General features: G+C 47.2%; 1 protein-coding gene across 1 annotated transcript; it reads right to left on the bottom strand.

The window, feature by feature from the left end:
* Positions 1 to 812: 812 nt before the first annotated feature.
* On the bottom strand, positions 813 to 19,570 carry CDC25B (cell division cycle 25B). Its single transcript, XM_088458887.1, has 16 exons — positions 19,174 to 19,570; positions 17,045 to 17,136; positions 16,735 to 16,786; positions 12,720 to 12,761; positions 11,018 to 11,054; positions 10,616 to 10,726; positions 10,320 to 10,424; positions 10,097 to 10,234; positions 9,940 to 10,005; positions 9,590 to 9,775; positions 4,360 to 4,455; positions 4,035 to 4,097; positions 3,796 to 3,894; positions 3,573 to 3,706; positions 3,124 to 3,241; positions 813 to 2,931 (listed from the first exon to the last, which is right to left on the bottom strand). Exons 1-16 carry the CDS (start codon positions 19,356 to 19,358, stop codon positions 2,788 to 2,790), a joined length of 1,668 nt encoding a protein of 555 aa, XP_088315013.1. The 5' UTR covers positions 19,359 to 19,570; the 3' UTR covers positions 813 to 2,787.
* Positions 19,571 to 22,688: the final 3,118 nt, after the last annotated feature.

Raw genomic sequence — 22,688 nt, 5'->3', positions numbered from 1 at the left:
CCATATATGCTATGGGCATGTTCTCAACTCTTTAGAAAGTTTGATACATTTCCCCCAAAGACACACCCCACCATTCCCTGCCACAGTTTTGCTATAAGGGCAGGGCATGCTGGGATGTGTAGTTCCACAGCAACTGGAGGGCTGCAAGTTGGGATGTGTAGTTCCACGGCAACTGGAGGGCTGCAAGTTACATGAATACCCATGAACCCATACAGTCAGATTTAGCATAACCCTGCTGACCCCAAGCACGGAGACCCTGCTAGCCGGAACCACCTCTGTGGAAGTCTCATTTCTCTCTCCTGAGATAGTGGCTCCTAGATTCCATTCTCCTGGCCAGTTGCTGTGTTACAGCCATTAATACTATCCTCCGCCTCTGGGGTGTTTCCATGAATTCGCCTTAAGCTCTAATGTGATCTGTTTTTACCATTTGGACCTTGGAAGTAGTCGGTGAGGGAACCCGTGAGCAGTGATTTAGCCCTGGGAACATCGTATCAGCCTGGAAAACGTTAGCGACATTGTTCGGTAGCCAAGCTGGGGTATTCCCTGTCCCGTGTCCACATCCCTTGGCTCTATACAGTGCTGCTATCCTCTCGTGCAAAGTATTGACTCTGCTAATTGAAGTGCACAGCAGGAGTATTTGTATAACATTATACCGGCAGCCCAGGAGATAGGCAGCACTGATAGCAATCTGCGCCCGTTTACATCTACTCAGTCACTGTGATCAGAGTCCACAGACACAGGTATGTGCGGACAGATCACCTGTAGGTGTACACAAGGCAGAGGGAGGTCACACGTCACACGTATAACAAGCAGATTTTATTATCCCTGAATCTCACACATGTAAATGTGCACGGCAAAGCATGGGGGGGGGGGTTTCCAAGCAGGCAATAACATGATGTCCCATGTGGGGAAGGTGGGGGCAATATCTAGAAACATTTAGATGTAGATATCGCTTTACAACATATTTTTTTAGCATCATTCATTTAAGAAAAAATAAAATAAAATTGTGCAAACAATATAAATAAGATATACCATAAATTACAGCAGATAATATAGGCTGTTACATTACATCGTAACAACAGCGGATCTCTGACTCTCTTCCATGTCCTAAGTAACAGGAAAATACAGAACGGGGGTCACGTAGAAATCGTGAAATCTTCGAATAGTCTCAATTATCGTTAAATATGAGGAGGGGGTAATAATATAATAAAAACCTCATTACTGCGGGAAGCTGATCATTTCCGTCATAGAATCTGGCAAAAAATATATAAACCGGTAGGTGAAAGTGCTTTTTTTTTTTTTTTTTGTAATCCGAATTCCCGGAAAGATTTGTTTCTGAGAACACAATTATTTTGTATCTAACGTTGATTTCATAGATATCAATACAAGGAGCAGTCTGACACGTGGTCAGCTGATATGTAAGGATCTGTTTAAACGGGGCTTATTCATATTCCCCGAGCTGGTTACGTACACACTGGGGCAGTAGGTTTCTGCGTATAAAGCCTCCTGGCTGGAGATAAATACACATCCGGGATATCAGATACATTATCCTGGCGTGGTAATGGTACTGGCGTGTGTACGGCCGTAGGTGAGCACAACCATTCCATTGTTACCATTCTATGGTATCAGAATACTGTTATCATTATTCAGTTACTTATATATATATTGGGCCAGAAATGTGCTTGCGTCCAACTCGTGAGATATATGTAAATATATACATACAGAGCTCCAGAAAGAGACCCGATTTTGCCAGATTCTAGAAAACAAAAGTTTATAAAGCAAAATAAAAATAGATATAATAATATACATGTAATATTTCTGAATAATATAACAATAGGGAAACACCATCGGGCACATTTCTGCAGATCAGAATTTAGGGGTTTGGGGCTGAATAGACTTTAGGGGCAGAGACATAAGTTGCTGGGTTGGGGGCTGAACAGACTTTAGGGGCAGGGCATAACTTGCAGGCTGGGGTCTGTCTGGACTTTAGGGGTGGGGCATAACTTGCAGGCTGGGGTCTGTCTGGACTTTAGGGGCGGGGCATAACTTGCAGGCTGGGAAGTCTGGACTTTAGGGGTGGGGCATAACTTGCCGGCTGGGAAGTCTGGACTTTAGGGGTGGGGCATAACTTGCAGGCTGGGGGCTGTCTAGACGTTAGCGGCAGGGGCATGACTTGCGGGCCGAGAGCATTGGTAGCTGCGCACAGTGCTTGGTTGACCTCGCGGTGGGACCGTGCAACGTTTAGGCCAATAATAGCCTAATAATACTCATAAAAGTGCAAGTGCAACAATATACACATAAGAAAACACACACAGACACACAAATCTCTCCAACATACAACTCTGTCCAAAGTCCTCTTCTCCTTGCAGCTAAGCCAACAGGTATTCTGAGAGGTGAGTAATCCTCAGGGGCCCCTGCAGGAGCCAGTCCATAGCAGGGAAATGGAGATAGGTTGGTCCATTATAAACCGTTCCATAAATGAAGTATAGCAGATGTAACAAGGACCTTAGGGCAGGTAGGTCTTCCTTACAGTGGATAATGCTGAGATACAAAATGTCCCAAACATGTAAAGAACTGCGAGGCTTAATGAGTCCAGTGTGGTGACTTTATCCAGGACGTATGACCACTGTCACCGTCACCGGCCCAAAATTCTCAGATGACCTCTCGGTAAGGACCAGTGTTGGCTTCCAGTATGGGTTATAACTTATTTATGGAAACTTAGGGACCTGCCCTGTTTTGCTTGAACAAGTCCAAGGACAGACGGAGAAGAGATCCGAGGTGCCCGGGTCACTGGAGCTTCTTCAGCCGGTTGTACATCTCACGTTTGCTTTTGTCTCCAGCCCACGTCCTGCTCTTGGAGCGGAAGAGCTTGAGGTGTTCCTTGAAGTCCTCGTGGTCCATGGGACGGTAGGACTGGGGCTGGCAGTGGGACTGGAAGAGAGAAGAGATGGAGGTTACAACACAGGGCTGGGAGGTAAAACCTCACGACTATCCCAGGGTTATAGCGGATTAACGCATGGGTGTTCCCATCCCATATGAGTAGGCTCTTACTCAGTGGGACACCAGGTAATCGCCAGGCTCATTTCCCCACCCTCTGTGCCCTGGGCACCATCACTCACTCACCTGGTAGCTGGGGAAGAAGTCTTTGTACCCTCCTTTCAGCACATATAGCTCTGGGTAATGGAGTTTTGGGTACTCGTTGCTGTTGCTGTTCCTGTCTTGTTTTCTAACAAAACGGCACCTGGGGAATGGAAGAAGTGTCCAGATTAGGGGACAATTTGTACCTTACCCCATTACACCTAGGATCCTGCCAGCAACACGATGGTGACTATAGAGGAGACAGAGGATCTGATTCAGAGAGGGAGGCACAGCCGGATTAATGTCCCGTGTGTTCCTATCTGCATCGGTTATGGGTTATGACACCAGGTAACAGCCAGGCAGGATTCCTGCCCTCTGTTACTATTATATACCCGGGCACTGGTTTTGTATGTTACATTTGCCGGCCCCAGACTTTACCCATGTTGGCTCTGAGGTTACAGGGTTTGTAATGGACTAATGAAGGGAACACGTACATGCGGGGTCCTCTCACGGAGGAGAATTCGCAGTGGAAGATGACAATGACCCTCTTATCTTCGCTGGACGACACGATCGGTGTCTTCAGAAGAAACTCTTCCACGTCCTGCTCCAGCGGAAGATTTACCGCCCCCTAGAGGAAAGAAACGTTCACTAAATCCAGATACAGTCCAGAGTATTATCCACAATGTTAATCCCACAAGTCGGGCTGACCCCACTCACCTTGATGTGACCCCCTTCATATTCATACGGGTATCTGCAATCTACAATGACGCATCGCTCAATGCGGTCCTGGTAACTCCCGCTCAGCACATTGTCCATCTGATCAGACAAAAACCATAGTAAGGGCACAATACGCAGGAGACTCCCCGACCTCCCTCAGCATCATGTGACTCTCCCAGCATCATGTGACTCTCCCAGCATCATGTGACTACAACTAACGCCGCACAGACGCTACTCACCATTTCGGGAGTGATGTACTTCAGGTCCTGATATGCGCCCTTTACCGTGTCCAACAAATACGTCTGAGAAATAAAATGAAAGGAAGTCAGACATCAGGAATATACTTCCGTATGTAACATTAGCTTACTGTGTTTATGCCAGGCCTAAAAAACATGTGGAACTACAAGTCCCAGCACACCCCTACTAGCAACTTCAAAGGTGGCTCTCTCTCTCATTGTACAGTCACTATATTAATTTTATTATCATAGTTTTTATAATGACCATGCAAGAACCTGGCTCCAGCGTTCTAAACCAATATAGGCCCCTATTTACTTTCCGTCTCACCTTGGACGAGTCACCAATCAAATCTCTCTCATCGCTGTCCAGGATCTGCTCCACAGCTGTGAGGCACAGGGACTTGGACCTTCCCAGTTTCATTTTCTAGAAAGAAAATAAAAAAGTTATTCATTAAATTAGAAACTATAAGAAAGGGGGGGGGGGGAGAGAGAGGGGAAGAGATGGGGGAGGGACACTGAGATAGAGAGAGGAAGAGACGGGGAGATACTAAGATAGAGTGAGGAAGAGTCAGGGGGGGAGACACTGAGGTAGAGCGAGGAAGAGTCAGGGGGAGAGACACTGACAGAGAGGAATAGACAGAAGGAGACACACTGAGATAGAGAGAGGAAGATACAGAAGGAGAGACACTGGGATAGAGAAAGGAAGAGTCAGGGGGAGAGATACTGACAGAGAGGAATAGACAGAAGGAGAGACACTGGGATAGAGAGAGGAAGAGATTGGGGAGAGACACTGAGATAGAGTCAGGAAGAGGCAGGGGTTGAGACACTGAGATAGAGTGAGGAATAGGCAGGGGGAGAGACACAGAGATAGAGAGAGGAAACGATTGGGGAGAGACACTGAGATAGAGAGAGGAAGAGGCAGGGGTTGAGACACTGAGATAAAGAGAGGAAGAGATGGGGGAGAGACACTGAGATAGAGGGGAAGAGATGGGGTTGAGACACTGAGATAGAGAGAGGTAGAGTCAGGGGGAGAGACACTGAGATAGAGAGAGGAAGAGATGGGGGAGAGACACTGAGATAGAGCGAGGAAGAGTCAGGGGGAGAGACACTGAGATAGAGAGAGGAAGAGTCAGGGGGAGAGACACTGAGATAGAGAGAGGAAGAGTCAGGGGGAGAGACACTGAGATAGAGAGAGGAAGAGTCAGGGGGAGAGACACTGAGATAGAGAAAGGAAGAGTCAGGAGGAGAGCCACTGACAGAGAGGAATAGACAGAAGGAGACACACTGAGATAGAGAGAGGAGGAGACGGGGAGATACTAAGATAGAGTGAGGAAGAGTCAGGGGGAGAGACACTGAGATAGAGAGAGGAAGAGTCAGGGGGAGAGACACTGAGATAGAGAAAGGAAGAGTCAGGGGGAGAGACACTGACAGAGAGGAATAGACAGAAGGAGACACACTGAGATAGAGGAAGATACAGGAGAGACACTGGGATAGAGAAAGGAAGAGTCAGGGGGAGAGACACTGACAGAGAGGAATAGACAGAAGGAGAGACACTGGGATAGAGAGAGGAAGAGATTGGGGAGAGACACTGAGATAGAGTCAGGAAGAGGCAGGGGTTGAGACACTGAGATAGAGAGAGGAAGAGATGGGGGAGAGACACTGAGATAGAGGGGAAGAGATGGGGTTGAGACACTGAGATAGAGAGAAGAAGAGTCAGGGGGAGAGACACTGAGATAGAGCGAGGAAGAGTCAGGGGGAGAGACACTGAGATAGAGTGAGGAATAGGCAGGGGGAGAGACACAGAGGTAGAGAGAGGAAGAGATTGGGGAGAGACACTGAGATAGAGAGAGGAAGAGGCAGAGGTTGAGACACTGAGATAGAGAGAGGAAGAGATGGGGGAGAGACACTGAGATAGAGGGGAAGAGATGGGGTTGAGACACTGAGATAGAGAGAGGAAGAGTCAGGGGGAGAGACACTGAGATAGAGCGAGGAAGAGTCAGGGGGGAGAGACACTGAGATAGAGCGAGGAAGAGTCAGGGGGAGAGACACTGAGATAGAGAGAGGAAGAGTCAGGGGAGAGACACTGCGATAGAGAGATTAAGAGTCAGGGGAGAGACACTGAGATAGAAAAAGGAAGAGTCAGGGGGAGAGACACTGGGATAGAGAAAGGAAGAGTCAGGGGGAGAGACACTGAGATAGAGCGAGGAAGATACAGAGGAGAGACACTGAGAGAGAGCAAGAGACAGGGGGAGAGACTGAGATAGAGGGAGGAAGATACAGCAGAAGAGACACTGAGATAGCGAAAGGAAGAGTCAGGGGGATAGACACTGAGAAAGAGAGAGGAAGAGTCAGGGGGAGAGACACTGGGATAGAGAAAGGAAGAGTCAGGGGGAGAGACAATGAGATAGAGAGAGGAAGAGACAGGGAGAGACTGAGATAGAGAGAGGAAGAGGCAGGGGTTGAGACACTAAGATAGAGAGAGGAAGAGGCAGAAGGAGAGACACTGAGATAGAGTGAGGAATAGGCAGGGGGAGAACACACAGAGATAGAGAGAGAGGAAGAGACGGGGAGAGACTGAGATAGAGCGAGGAAGATACAGCAGGAGAGATACTGGGATAGAGAAAGGAAGAGTCAGGGGGAGAGACAATGAGATAGAGAGAGGAAGAGACAGGGAGAGACTGAGATAGAGAGAGGAAGAGGCAGGGGTTGAGACACTAAGATAGAGAGAGGAAGAGGCAGAAGGAGAGACACTGAGATAGAGTGAGGAATAGGCAGGGGGAGAACACACAGAGATAGAGAGAGAGGAAGAGACGGGGAGAGACTGAGATAGAGCGAGGAAGATACAGCAGGAGAGACACTGAGGTAGAGCGAGGAAGAGTCAGGGGGAGAGACACTGACAGAGAGGAATAGACAGAAGGAGACACACTGAGATAGAGAGAGGAAGATACAGAAGGAGAGACACTGGGATAGAGAAAGGAAGAGTCAGGGGGAGAGATACTGACAGAGAGGAATAGACAGAAGGAGAGACACTGGGATAGAGAGAGGAAGAGATTGGGGAGAGACACTGAGATAGAGTCAGGAAGAGGCAGGGGTTGAGACACTGAGATAGAGTGAGGAATAGGCAGGGGGAGAGACACAGAGATAGAGAGAGGAAACGATTGGGGAGAGACACTGAGATAGAGAGAGGAAGAGGCAGGGGTTGAGACACTGAGATAAAGAGAGGAAGAGATGGGGGAGAGACACTGAGATAGAGGGGAAGAGATGGGGTTGAGACACTGAGATAGAGAGAGGAAGAGTCAGGGGGAGAGACACTGAGATAGAGAGAGGAAGAGATGGGGGAGAGACACTGAGATAGAGCGAGGAAGAGTCAGGGGGAGAGACACTGAGATAGAGAGAGGAAGAGTCAGGGGGAGAGACACTGAGATAGAGAGAGGAAGAGTCAGGGGGAGAGACACTGAGATAGAGAGAGGAAGAGTCAGGGGGAGAGACACTGAGATAGAGAAAGGAAGAGTCAGGAGGAGAGCCACTGACAGAGAGGAATAGACAGAAGGAGACACACTGAGATAGAGAGAGGAGGAGACGGGGAGATACTAAGATAGAGTGAGGAAGAGTCAGGGGGAGAGACACTGAGATAGAGAGAGGAAGAGTCAGGGGGAGAGACACTGAGATAGAGAAAGAAGAGTCAGGGGGAGAGACACTGACAGAGAGGAATAGACAGAAGGAGACACACTGAGATAGAGGAAGATACAGGAGAGACACTGGGATAGAGAAAGGAAGAGTCAGGGGGAGAGACACTGACAGAGAGGAATAGACAGAAGGAGAGACACTGGGATAGAGAGAGGAAGAGATTGGGGAGAGACACTGAGATAGAGTCAGGAAGAGGCAGGGGTTGAGACACTGAGATAGAGAGAGGAAGAGATGGGGGAGAGACACTGAGATAGAGGGGAAGAGATGGGGTTGAGACACTGAGATAGAGAGAAGAAGAGTCAGGGGGAGAGACACTGAGATAGAGCGAGGAAGAGTCAGGGGGAGAGACACTGAGATAGAGTGAGGAATAGGCAGGGGGAGAGACACAGAGGTAGAGAGAGGAAGAGATTGGGGAGAGACACTGAGATAGAGAGAGGAAGAGGCAGAGGTTGAGACACTGAGATAGAGAGAGGAAGAGATGGGGGAGAGACACTGAGATAGAGGGGAAGAGATGGGGTTGAGACACTGAGATAGAGAGAGGAAGAGTCAGGGGGAGAGACACTGAGATAGAGCGAGGAAGAGTCAGGGAGGAGAGACACTGAGATAGAGCGAGGAAGAGTCAGGGGGAGAGACACTGAGATAGAGAGAGGAAGAGTCAGGGGGAGAGACACTGCGATAGAGAGATTAAGAGTCAGGGGAGAGACACTGAGATAGAAAAAGGAAGAGTCAGGGGGAGAGACACTGGGATAGAGAAAGGAAGAGTCAGGGGGAGAGACACTGAGATAGAGCGAGGAAGATACAGAGGAGAGACACTGAGAGAGAGCAAGAGACAGGGGGAGAGACTGAGATAGAGGGAGGAAGATACAGCAGAAGAGACACTGAGATAGCGAAAGGAAGAGTCAGGGGGATAGACACTGAGAAAGAGAGAGGAAGAGTCAGGGGGAGAGACACTGGGATAGAGAAAGGAAGAGTCAGGGGGAGAGACAATGAGATAGAGAGAGGAAGAGACAGGGAGAGACTGAGATAGAGAGAGGAAGAGGCAGGGGTTGAGACACTAAGATAGAGAGAGGAAGAGGCAGAAGGAGAGACACTGAGATAGAGTGAGGAATAGGCAGGGGGAGAACACACAGAGATAGAGAGAGAGGAAGAGACGGGGAGAGACTGAGATAGAGCGAGGAAGATACAGCAGGAGAGATACTGGGATAGAGAAAGGAAGAGTCAGGGGGAGAGACAATGAGATAGAGAGAGGAAGAGACAGGGAGAGACTGAGATAGAGAGAGGAAGAGGCAGGGGTTGAGACACTAAGATAGAGAGAGGAAGAGGCAGAAGGAGAGACACTGAGATAGAGTGAGGAATAGGCAGGGGGAGAACACACAGAGATAGAGAGAGAGGAAGAGACGGGGAGAGACTGAGATAGAGCGAGGAAGATACAGCAGGAGAGATACTGGGATAGAGAAAGGAAGAGTCAGGGGGAGAGACAATGAGATAGAGAGAGGAAGAGACAGGGAGAGACTGAGATAGAGAGAGGAAGAGGCAGGGGTTGAGACACTAAGATAGAGAGAGGAAGAGGCAGAAGGAGAGACACTGAGATAGAGTGAGGAATAGGCAGGGGGAGAACACACAGAGATAGAGAGAGAGGAAGAGACGGGGAGAGACTGAGATAGAGCGAGGAAGATACAGCAGGAGAGACACTGGGATAGAGAAAGGAAGAGTCAGGGGGAGAGACAATGAGATAGAGTGAGGAAGAGACAGAAGGAGAGACATTGTGACAGAGAGGATAGAGGAATAGATAGAGAGAATTAAAGTTAGGGGCAGTCAGCAGAGAGAGAGAGGACACAGAGGGACAGACGGGGCCTCTGCAATCTACTTACCGGTTCCTCAGTTTCCGGTTCTCTCATGTCTAACGAAGCAGAGGTCACATTTTTATGTCTCTTAGATTTAACTGGCGTATCGTTATCCACCGGCCTGTCCAGGCGTTTCAGGAGGGGCCGGATGACGCTGATGGGCATGGAGGGAGAGCGGAACAGACGCCGACATTTGCTTCTAATCACCAGTTCCTGTTAATGTGAAAAACAAGGGTCACTAAATTATGGTTGGGATCATCTTCTGCGGTCAGCGGCGCGGCTAATAACAAAGCTGAAGGCCGCTCCGGGCCTCTCGCTGAGACACCAATAATTAGGGAATACTCTAAGATCTCATAGTATAATCCAGAAAGACTCACAGCATCGTTCTTCACAAAGGGGGCGGTCAGCAGGTTCTCCATTCCGGTCGGGAGGTTCGGCTCACCCTGAAATTCAGGAGGTCACAGTAGGTGAGTCTCAGGAACATGTACTAACCATGGGCACGTAAAGAGCTTTTCATAAGAATGACAGTATTACCTTTCCATCGTCATTATCATCCATGATCTCCATGAATCCATCATCGTCATCGTCGTGTACTGAAAAGGTGAGCGAGCACTTGCGTAACCGCACAGGACTCTCATCATCCACCTGAAGCTCCTTCTTCTCCGGAGAAAACTGTGGGAGAAACATATAGACGTCAGTTACCTCCATGTTGGGGTTTTAGTGGAGAGATCTGGACGTGTTTAATAAGACTGCTCACCAAGAGAGTGGGCGCAGAGTTCGGCCTTCCGGTGAACGTCTCGTCGCTGCGTGTGCGGCTGTGGGAGACTGGGAACATGTACGGCCTTTTGAACAAACATACTTCCTGCAGGGAGAAAACAGAAGGAGGTAGGGTTATTCCGAGAACGCTCCTTGTAATGCTGCCCTATTAATGATCCCCCTATTACTGCAATACTGTCACCCCTACAAAAACGTATAGTAACATGTTCAGAATAACCTGCGAAGGGCCACGTGAGGTCACTATGTATCAGCAGAGAACATCTGCCAGTAACTTACATTTTCCTTGTTGTATATGGCTGCAGAGTTACTTTCCAGGGGGCCTGTGGTAATCAGGTCACATGTGTCGGGGAGTTTCCGCAAGGCCGGGCTGCCACCGAGGAGCGTCACCTTCAGACATAGGAGCAGAGTAACATTCAGAGGGACATCAATTAATCATTGGCAGCTATCAGTGGCTATCAGGAGCCAGCACAGGAAGGGAGCAGCCATAAGGTTCCCAGTATCTTATCTCCCCGCCTGTAACCCAGCCAGACCTGCATGGAGTCAGCCTTTATGGTGGGCTCTGCAGTGTGACCCCCCACTGACTGCAATCCCAGTATCTAGCTGTTAGGGAATGTATGCACCACCCTGCTCTATGGGGCCTGTACCCTATAGGCCCAGAATGATGATGATGTAACTCACCGGCAGAGACTGTCTTCTCCGAAGTGGCAGCTTAAAGCTGGAAAATAAAGAGAGAGGGGGGGGTAAGGATGAGTCTCGTGTGATTTTATTATAACAGAGCTAGAACCGCCAGAGACAGCATTCTCCGGAAATCAGATTATTTATACAGAGGGCCTGTTTCTAAATCGTATGCAGCTGCGTCCATATCTGCGTCTGGTCACATGTTTGCGACTGTATGCAAATGCACGCTGTATGCTATATGCCCACCCCTTGCGTATATCCGTGTGCATGAATGTGCCAGGACTTATATGCCCACTTCCAACATCTCCAGACGCTGCTATGGTGCCATCAAAACTTGCTCGCCCGCGACTCTCCCAAATTACTCTCATAAGACAGATAAATCATCCCTCTGCGTCAGAATAGCCCCCCCTCCCCCCCTAGTCACAGTCCAGGAAGGCAGTGGAAATAAAAAATTGCTCAACTACGTCCGACATCGACACAGCTATTGCCTCAGAATCAGCGCCAGACAATCTGAGCGGTAATTAGTAATCTGGACACAGTTATCAGGGTCTATACAGTCACCAACAAAGAGTCAGCTTCTCAGTCCTTTCATTTACCCAAGAATTGGACAGTTCTGTAACCTCTATTATATCAGAATAAACTGTCTCCGTATTGCTAATGAAAAGTCACAAAATGGAGTCCCGGCTGCCTGGGGCTAATAACACACGGGATACACAAGGTCTACAAAATGGTGGCCGTATCGTGTCGCAGATCCGCAGGCTGCCTGGGGCTAATAACACTAGGGATACACAAGGTCTACAAAATGGTGGCCGTATCATGCCGCAGATCAGCAGGCTGCCTGGGGCTAATAACACACGGGATACACAAGGTCTACAAAATGGTGGCCGTATCGTGACGCAGATCTGCAGGCTGCCTGGGCTAATAACACCCGGGATACACAAGGTCTACAAAATGGTGGCCGTATCATGCCGCAGATCCGCAGGCTGCCTGGGGCTAATAACACACGGGATACACAAGGTCTACAAAATGGTGGCCGTATCGTGCCGCAGAACCGCAGGCTGCCTGGGGCTAATAACACTAGGGATACACAAGGTCTACAAAATAGTGGCCGTATCGTGCCGCAGATCCGCAGGCTGCCTATGGCTAATAACACACGAGATACACAAAGTCTACAAAATGGTGGCCGTATCGTGCCGCAGATCCGCAGGCTGCCTGGGGCTAATAACACACGGGATACACAAGGTCTACAAAATGGTGGCCGTATCGTGTCGCAGATCCGCAGGCTGCCTATGGCTAATAACACACGGGATACACAAAGTCTACAAAATGGTGGCCGTATCGTGCCGCAGATCCGCAGGCTGCCTGGGGCTAATAACACACGGGATACACAAGGTCTACAAAATGGTGGCCGTATCGTGTCGCAGATCCGCAGGCTGCCTGGGGCTAATAACACTAGGGATACACAAGGTCTACAAAATGGTGGCCGTATCATGCCGCAGATCCGCAGGCTGCCTATGGCTAATAACACACGGGATACACAAAGTCTACAAAATGGTGGCCGTATCGTGCCGCAGATCCGCAGGCTGCCTGGGGCTAATAACACATGGGATACACAAGGTCTACAAAATGGTGGCCGTATCGTGTCGCAGATCCGCAGGCTGCCTGGGGCTAATAACACTAGGGATACACAAGGTCTACTCACTCATTGTTCAGCGTCCCAGGTTCCAAAATAGTTTTCTCAAATCTGTGTGGAAGGAAAGAGGGAAAATGAGATGTGTGTAACTAGAAAGAGCCCGTCCTGCCCGTTACCACACACCAGGCCAAACACACAGGGGGCTACAGACAGCTGGATAACGTATCCTCTATTACATACGGCCCTGTCTAAGCCCTGCACGGCTCTGTGGTTATTTAGTATAGCTGCATTTGCAAACTCACGTAACAACGTATATCTATATATATATATATATATATATATATATATATATACACACACACATCTGCCCATATACTGGCATACAGCTATCAGCCCATCGGCTATGCGCATACAGACATGAGATGTCCTTAGTGACCTATTTATCTTTACATTCTGATGGCTGCAGAGAGGGAAAATGGAAGATTAAGCATCAGAGAGAAAATCCTGGAACAAAGACTCTTATTCCCGTCCCTCCCTGATGAATGGCCTGTGTGCAGGGGGAAGAGGCTTTCTATAGCAGGGTCAGCTCACTCCACCTGTATGCAAATGCCACCCATTGTTTGCAGAGGGCTGCCCCGCTTCCTCGCCATATGTCCCATGCAGGCGTCAGGCTGAGCCCCAGCAGCTGTCGGCCGGGATCAGGAGGGACAAGTGTGGCATCTGAAAAGCCTCTATTCAGCCCATTCATGCAGAGGACGGCATGCCTGCCGGGTGAGCACGTGTGCTGGGGACATGGGCCAGGCTGAGACAGAGGAGGACCCGGCAGATGGGAGGCGCACACAGACCCAATTAACTCCGGCATTTCACCAGGAGAAGGTGATTATTTCTTATGCTTTATATACCCCTTCCTCCCCCCACCGGACTACAAACACAACCCCCCCCTCTCTATTCATGCATCCAGCCTATAACCCCCTCTCCCCCCGGGTGCCCCACCATGCAGGCCTTTTATTTTGACAATAATTGTGTCTTTGGAACACGAATGAGCTGCCCCTCCCCACTCCCAATTCAGCAAAGTGAGTGCTAGCTCTTGTAACATTCTGCACTTCAGGGGACCGGACCAAATGCAATTCCTTTCTATCCGGGTAACCATTAACCACTATCTCCCGCCCCCAGTCCTAGGAGTATGTACTGCGCCCGGGAGACATGTGGCCCTGGCACAAAGCTGGCTCTCACATGGTTACAGACAGGAAGAAGCGCCCGGCCTGCGGACGGGGTGGCGCGTGCTAATGAGAAGGGGGGACATGTGGCCGCACCGGGCTGCTGCTGATAAATAATAAATAGTGGGATCAGTAGAGCCGCCCGGCCCCGCGCACGCCAGGGGTGAGGGGTGAAGGGAATTCAGCAGCTGTTCCTTGTTATGCCAGCGGATGGGAAGAGGGGGGGCTGGAGTGACACCCCACCTGACAGTCGTCCTTTGTACAGAGTTTATATGAAGAGAGAGCAGAGTTCATGAAAAGCAGCGGTGACAGGTGCCAGCAGCACAGACACAGACTCCACACTCAGCCCAATTAGAGGAGCGGTCACAGCCGCACAAGGAGGTCACTGGGGGTGAGGTCCCGGGACCCAGGTCACCCCTGCTAGAGAGGAAATGGATACAAACACGGGCTGTTCCCCTTAAATATAGGCTCCCTATATAAGCATAACACACCGGTCACTAATCCTGCAGCCGTACATTCATTCTGGCTACATACAGTGATCTTGGTGCAGAGTGTGATAATACTCTCACCTGTTACACTCTCTGACTGACTGTCATGGCTACTCTCACTGCAGTGCACAGCAAGTCCTACCCAGCCGGACTTATGAGGACGTGTGGGTCTGTACAACTTCCAATAACGGTTACGCAGGTATGCAGCCGTTCGTTCAATCGCACAGCCGATATATATATCGCAAGCGCGCCGGTGGGTGTATGTCAGCGAACGACATCACTCACAGACATATTGCATCGGCTGTGCAGCACAGCAGGTGGCCCATAGATCTGCAGATAAATGCTGGTGCCTGCCGATCGCCCATACGCATGCTGCTGGGAGCCGGCGGTGAGTGACAGCACCGGACGGGCATTTACATTTGCGACGTAAGGCCCGATACTTTAGGCGGACAATAGGTAAGTGTATATGCACTTACCAATCACCAGACAGGTCGGCGGGACGGCCAAACGACCCGACGACCTAGTGTGTACCCAGCATTACTCGTCAGTACAAGCAATGAGGAGGTTGTTATAGTGAGAGTTGTACACGGCGGGTTACTGCCTACATCTATCATTTCATGGATTTAAATGTTAGTGTATATATATATATATATATATATATATATATATAGCGTTCCCGCTAGGCTGTTTTAGCGGGACGCCGCGTCGCGCCCTGCCCTATTTCTGAGGGCAGAAAGCTGTCTCCATCCACGGGTCACAGTGTTCCACGGGTGGTCAAAACGGTGCGGTCACTGCCGGTGAACGGATGTCATTCACTGTGACCGCAGCGCTTGGGGGCTGCCCGGCATGTCCGTAAGTGTCCGTAAGTGCCGGGCACGCCCCCAGGAGTGACGAAAAGGGAACGCGTCATAAAGACACGCCCCCTTTTATTTGGCCACGCCCCCTGTTTGGGCGCTGTGCTCTAGCTCTAAGTCCGGCGCCCTGCCTATATATATATATATATACATATATATATATATATATATATATACACACACACACACACATATAAGCAAAGGCTAGGAGGGGCTGGCAGCCTTCCTGTAACTTCCGCATCAGTTGCACAGTAATGATATGCCGCCTGGCACTGGTGCCCCAACATCCACCCCCGTCCCTGTGACCCATTTCTCTGGGAATTTAACCCTTCATCTGCAGGGCTGCTCTGCTGGGCTGTTCCGTGATGCAGCGCAGTCTCTCTCTATGCGAGTCAGGCCGGTTCCAAAGGGTTAGGAATTTACAATTGCATTCCACAGGCCTCACGGGGCCAGGGAACAAAGCCCCGCTCTATGTTACAAAGCACTGAGACTGGGAGAGCCGGGAACGCCCACTCTGTACACTGCAGCTGTGGTTACTGCAATCTGCACCCTCTGAATACACCGGGTCACATTACAGGGAGTCATCTGCAGGTTCTGAGGCTGCCAGGTGGAAGGTGGGAGAGATTGTTTTACACTCCCTGGGATGCCATCCGCCCGGCAGTCACCAGTTGTTCAGAGGCCGAGCTGCACATCGGCCAGCTGTTACTATGCATTCCTACAGGGCCTGGTGTGTCACAATGTACAGGCAGGGGGCTCATTCCACACCTAGCGCATATAACCGCCGCCATTTGCAAAAATCAAGTGATCCTGTAATAAGGAGCCAATGTCACCTAAACCTGTTCCACATTCCAGATCAAGGTCTAACTGCGCAGCGCACACTATCAAGAGATCGCTGGGATCCGAGGGACGAACGACCTATTTGTTGGGTTTAAATCTCATCCTAAAGTGCAAACGCTGATTATTAATCATTATGAATGTATATAAGCGCCCGCGAGCCGTATCCTGTGCAGGGGACTGTTAATTACCGGCTGCTATCCCTCTAACTCCCCCCAACAGCTTAAACACTGACCAGGAGCTGGGCCGGAACACCCCACGGAGCACACTAATTAGTCATTGCTCCTGTGCCAGTGACTCTTCCGTGCCAGGGGAGGTCTGTGGTATGATAATGTGACAAAATGGAGGCCGCCATACTGGGATAGTACTGGAACCCTGGCACTGAGCATTAGTGATCCGCTTGGGATAGCCGTGGTGATAGCCGGGTCTGTGTGTACATTCAGCATTAGACGTGTCCCCGGGAGGCGTATATATTTGCCTTTCATGTGACACTGGAGTGTGGACTGTCACTGACTATCACTAGTGTAAAGATCACAATACAATGCACTTTTCCTGCCTGTGATTCCTGTAACTTTGGCAATCACAACATGGACACAAGCGCTTCTCACATACATATCAACATGTCCTCTCGCGGGGGGGGGGGGGGGGGAGGCGCCCTATCACAGGCAAACGCAGGAAGACGGACACTTACGTTTCTAGTGCGCCATCTGGGTCCATGGGACTGGGATAATCCAAACAGAGACCTGTAGAGGGACAAGAGGGGGGGGGGGGGGGTTATTTACTGGGAAGAGACCCTGTCAGTCCATTCACACCGCAGTCATGGTGACATTACTGTAAACGTATTCTCGTACCGCGGCGTTAGAGGAGTGCGAATCTACGTTTGCAGCACAGGCACAGGCTATTATATTATGACTTATTATATTACTATTATCTAGGTGGGCGATGTCATTATAACATCTACCGAGATGCCCTCATTTCCCCTAATATTGGCTGGAACGTACCAGAGTCAGATGAATCGGAGGAAGAGGTGCGTATCAGGGAGGACAGGCTCGGGTAGGTCATCCCCGGTTTTCTCTTTGGAGTATCGGCCAGGCTGCGAAAGATAAAATGTAATATAAGACTCACGGACACATATATAGATGCATCTGCTCATAAACAGATATACAACCCGCGCTGTGAAACAACCGGGGCAAATGCAGAACAGCAGATACACGAGGTGCGAAAATACAATACCCTCAAACGGGGCAAATGGCGGCTCGCTAGCTGTTGTGGAACTAAAAGTGTCAGCACGTCCCGCCAGAGGGAGTTCACATGAGGCCATCCAGCTGTAGGGGAATATGTGGAACATATAAACCTGTGCTTATCTTTCATGATGAATTGACCACTAGGGGGCGGTGCCATTGGAGTGCAAAATAGAGTAGATTAAATAAATAATGCAGGAGTGATAAGATAACAGGACTGGTCTGGAAGACTTTCCATAGTTAAAGGATTAATATTCTGCTTTCCTGCAGCAATTAAGCCCTTTCAGGTACAACTGCCTGGGTCTGTGTGAATGAGCCACTTAATCACCAATTACAAACATTTGCACTTGCCTCAGGCCTGGGGGCTGTTTGTTGGCAGATTAGGTGTTATCTACACAGCTCCTTCCTTTGTCATTAGGTCACGTGAGAGTGTGAGGTATCACCATGTCCTGCTGCCTCGCACCTCATGCCCTAGGGGCATCTATTGATCATACATATCAAAACATAGTGGGTGCAGGTAGTGTCAATAAAGTGGCACAATATATAAATTATACCTGTGTCAGAGCCAGGATTTATTGGTGTGGAGTATAAAGAAGAATATATATATTTTTTGTACTATATACATAATAGAGCTTTGCTTGTACAACAGTTTGGGAATATAATACACCCCAGAAAGCCCCGGCATCCATCTTGTTCACCAGGAACCTGGGATACTCTTATGAACGACAAACTATTTCACAGCCCCTCACCCTAATGACAAATAACAGCCTACACTTCACAAGGTCTCTCCCAAGTGCTCACATCATGAGCTGTACTCAGCTTCCTATTATTATAGCTGCATTATACTCCCAGGCACTGCACAACCATATAGTTACTTTCCCCTTTGCATGCACTTGTATACTATGTACAGTCTTGTACAGCACAGGCCTAAATGAGAACACTATACCGTGACCGTATATACTGAACACACACCATACAAAAGGACAAACAGCATATACCATGCTGTATTAACAAACAAAGTGTAATAAATGCACACGAATTGCATTTCATAAACACAGTACCCGGTATAGAAGCCTATAATTGCAATGTCCAATAAGAAGAAGTATAATAAAAAAAATACAACACCCAAGCTGTGCAAATGCAATCATCAAAAAAGAACAAATGTAAATGCAATTTCTAATAAACACAAATGTAAATGCCAAAACTAAATCAGCAGAAATATAAATGTAGTAACACATTTGCACCAACATGAATGCAATAACTAATCTACACAGAATTAAGTCCAATAACAAATATGCACAATTATAAATGCAATAACCAATATGCACAATTATAAATGCAATAACCAATATGTACAGTTATAAATGCAATAGCCAATAATCACAGGTATAAATGTAATAACCAATATACACAGGTATAAATGCAATGATTAATATGCACAAGTATAAATGCAATAACCAATAACCACAGGTATAAATGCAATAGCCAATAATCACAGGTATAAATGTAATAACCAGTATACACAAGTATAAATGCAATGATTAATATGCACAAGTATAAATGCAATAACCAATATGCTCAATTATAAATGCAAGAACCAATATGTACAGTTATAAATGCAATAGCCAATAATCACAGGTATAAATGTAATAACCAATATACACAAGTATAAATGCAATAGCCAATAATCACAGGTATAAATGTAATAACCAATATACACAAGTATAAATGCAATAACCAATAATCACAAGTATAAATGCAATAACCAATAATCACAAGTATAAATGCAATAACCAATAATCACAAGTATAAATGCAATAACAAATATGCACTAATAGACCATAGCAGTGAAATATAATAATGATAATACAGATAGGGGTCACTCTCACCTCCCCAGGCCGGCGAGCTGGTTCATGTTGAAGGCCAGGCTGGTGACCGGGGACAGGACTCCACTCTCTGCAGGCAGCAGGCTCCTGGCCCCGCTCAGGCCACAGGGCAGTAGGGTAGTGGGGCGCCCTGGCCCCACTTGAGATCGGCTGGGACTGAAATCATTCAGCATCTTCTCCATCTCCATGATCCCGGGGTGCAGAGAACCAGCGGTGCAGGAAGGAGAAGTCGCAGTGGAATCGTAGTGATAACGCAGCAGAAGCGCAGACTTGGGGGGAGCAGAAGCAGCAGTGCCGGCTAGGGGATGCACATAGCAGGAGGGGGAGCAGGGATACACTCCGGGGTGCAGGGACACAGACTCCCGGGGCCTCGGTCACATCCAGCCGCAGACACACAGCGCTGTATTTATATTCGAATAATAACAGAGGCCGGAGGCAGCGAGGCAGCCAATGGCCGGGGCCGGGAGGAGGGGAGCAGGGAGGGGACCGGGGCTGTCACCAACATCATCATATACATAATAATACACAGTACACAGTACTATACAGTATTATAATCTGTGTGTGCTCACTGTATATACCACCACCACAGTATTATCACTATTACAGCTATTATTACACCTCACAGGGGCTGTCACCAACATCATCATATACATAATAATTCACAGTACACAGTACTATACAGTATTATAATCTGTGTGTGCTCACTGTATATACCACCACCACAGTATTATCACTATTACAGCTATTATTACACCTCACAGGGGCTGTCACCAACATCATCATATACATAATAATTCACAGTACACAGTACTATACAGTATTATAATCTGTGTGTGCTCACTGTATATACCACCACCACAGTATTATCACTATCACTGCTATTATTACACCTCACAGGGGCTGTCACCAACATCATCATATACATAATAATACACAGTACACAGTACTATACTGTATTATAATCTGTGTGTGCTCACTGTATATACCACCACCACCACCACCACCACAGTATTATCACTATTACTGCTATTATTACACCTCACAGGGGCTGTCACCAACATCATCATATACATAATAATACACTGTACACAGTACTATACAGTATTATAATCTGTATGTGCTCACTGTATATACCACCACCACCACAGTATTATCACTATTACTGCTATTATTACACCTCACAGGGGCTGTCACCAACATCATCATATACATAATAATACACAGTACACAGTACTATACAGTATTATAATCTGTGTGTGCTCACTGTATATACCACCACCACAGTATTATCACTATTACAGCTATTATTACACCTCACAGGGGCTGTCACCAACATCATCATATACATAATAATTCACAGTACACAGTACTATACAGTATTATAATCTGTGTGTGCTCACTGTATATACCACCACCACAGTATTATCACTATTACAGCTATTATTACACCTCACAGGGGCTGTCACCAACATCATCATATACATAATAATTCACAGTACACAGTACTATACAGTATTATAATCTGTGTGTGCTCACTGTATATACCACCACCACAGTATTATCACTATTACAGCTATTATTACACCTCACAGGGGCTGTCACCAACATCATCATATACATAATAATTCACAGTACACAGTACTATACAGTATTATAATCTGTGTGTGCTCACTGTATATACCACCACCACAGTATTATCACTATCACTGCTATTATTACACCTCACAGGGGCTGTCACCAACATCATCATATACATAATAATACACAGTACACAGTACTATACTGTATTATAATCTGTGTGTGCTCACTGTATATACCACCACCACCACCACCACCACAGTATTATCACTATTACTGCTATTATTACACCTCACAGGGGCTGTCACCAACATCATCATATACATAATAATACACTGTACACAGTACTATACAGTATTATAATCTGTATGTGCTCACTGTATATACCACCACCACCACAGTATTATCACTATTACTGCTATTATTACACCTCACAGGGGCTGTCACCAACATCATCATATACATAATAATACACAGTACACAGTACTATACAGTATTATAATCTGTGTGTGCTCACTGTATATACCACCACCACAGTATTATCACTATTACAGCTATTATTACACCTCACAGGGGCTGTCACCAACATCATCATATACATAATAATTCACAGTACACAGTACTATACAGTATTATAATCTGTGTGTGCTCACTGTATATACCACCACCACAGTATTATCACTATTACAGCTATTATTACACCTCACAGGGGCTGTCACCAACATCATCATATACATAATAATTCACAGTACACAGTACTATACAGTATTATAATCTGTGTGTGCTCACTGTATATACCACCACCACAGTATTATCACTATCACTGCTATTATTACACCTCACAGGGGCTGTCACCAACATCATCATATACATAATAATACACAGTACACAGTACTATACTGTATTATAATCTGTGTGTGCTCACTGTATATACCACCACCACCACCACCACAGTATTATCACTATTACTGCTATTATTACACCTCACAGGGGCTGTCACCAACATCATCATATACATAATAATACACTGTACACAGTACTATACAGTATTATAATCTGTATGTGCTCACTGTATATACCACCACCACCACAGTATTATCACTATTACTGCTATTATTACACCTCACAGGGGCTGTCACCAACATCATCATATACATAATAATACACAGTACACAGTACTATACAGTATTATAATCTGTGTGTGCTCACTGTATATACCACCACCACAGTATTATCACTATTACTGCTATTATTACACCTCACAGGGGCTGTCACCAACATCATCATATACATAATAATACACAGTACACAGTACTATACAGTATTATAATCTGTGTGTGCTCACTGTATATACCACCACCACAGTATTATCACTATTACTGCTATTATTACACCTCACAGGGGCTGTCACCAACATCATCATATACATAATAATACACAGTACACAGTACTATACAGTATTATAATCTGTGTGTGCTCACTGTATATACCACCACCACCACCACAGTATTATCACTATTACTGCTATTATTACACCTCACAGGGGCTGTCACCAACATCATCTTATACATAATAATACACACTGTACACTACTGTATTATTATCTGTGTGTGCTCACTGTATATACCACCATCACCACAGTATTATCACTATTACTGCTATTATTACACCTCACAGGGGCTGTCACCAACATCATCATATACATAATAATACACTGTACACAGTACTATACAGTATTATAATCTGTGTGTGCTCACTGTATATACCACCACCACAGTATTATCACTATTACTGCTATTATTACACCTCACAGGGGCTGTCACCAACATCATCATATACATAATAATACACAGTACACAGTACTATACAGTATTATAATCTGTGTGTGCTCACTGTATATACCACCACCACAGTATTATCACTATTACTGCTATTATTAC

This window comes from Taudactylus pleione, unplaced genomic scaffold, assembly GCF_031769625.1.
Source record: "Taudactylus pleione unplaced genomic scaffold, aTauple2 ptg000861l, whole genome shotgun sequence".
Classification (NCBI taxonomy): Eukaryota; Metazoa; Chordata; class Amphibia; order Anura; family Myobatrachidae; genus Taudactylus; species Taudactylus pleione.
The sequence above is the reverse complement of the archived record's forward strand: the minus strand, read 5'-3'. Positions and strand labels throughout refer to the sequence as shown.

What these genes read in the sequence shown, in the direction of transcription:
- CDC25B (XM_088458887.1), bottom strand. Translation starts at nt 19,358, where the DNA reads ATGGAGATGGAGAAGATGCTGAATGATTTCAGTCCCAGCCGATCTCAA. An exon ending in CCTGGGACGCTGAACAATGA is followed by an intron (nt 11,055 to 12,719) that starts GTGAGTAGACCT and finishes TTTATTTTCCAG; the next exon opens with CTTTAAGCTGCCACTTCGGA. An exon ending in AACCGGAAACTGAGGAACCG is followed by an intron (nt 4,456 to 9,589) that starts GTAAGTAGATTG and finishes TTTTCTTTCTAG; the next exon opens with AAAATGAAACTGGGAAGGTC.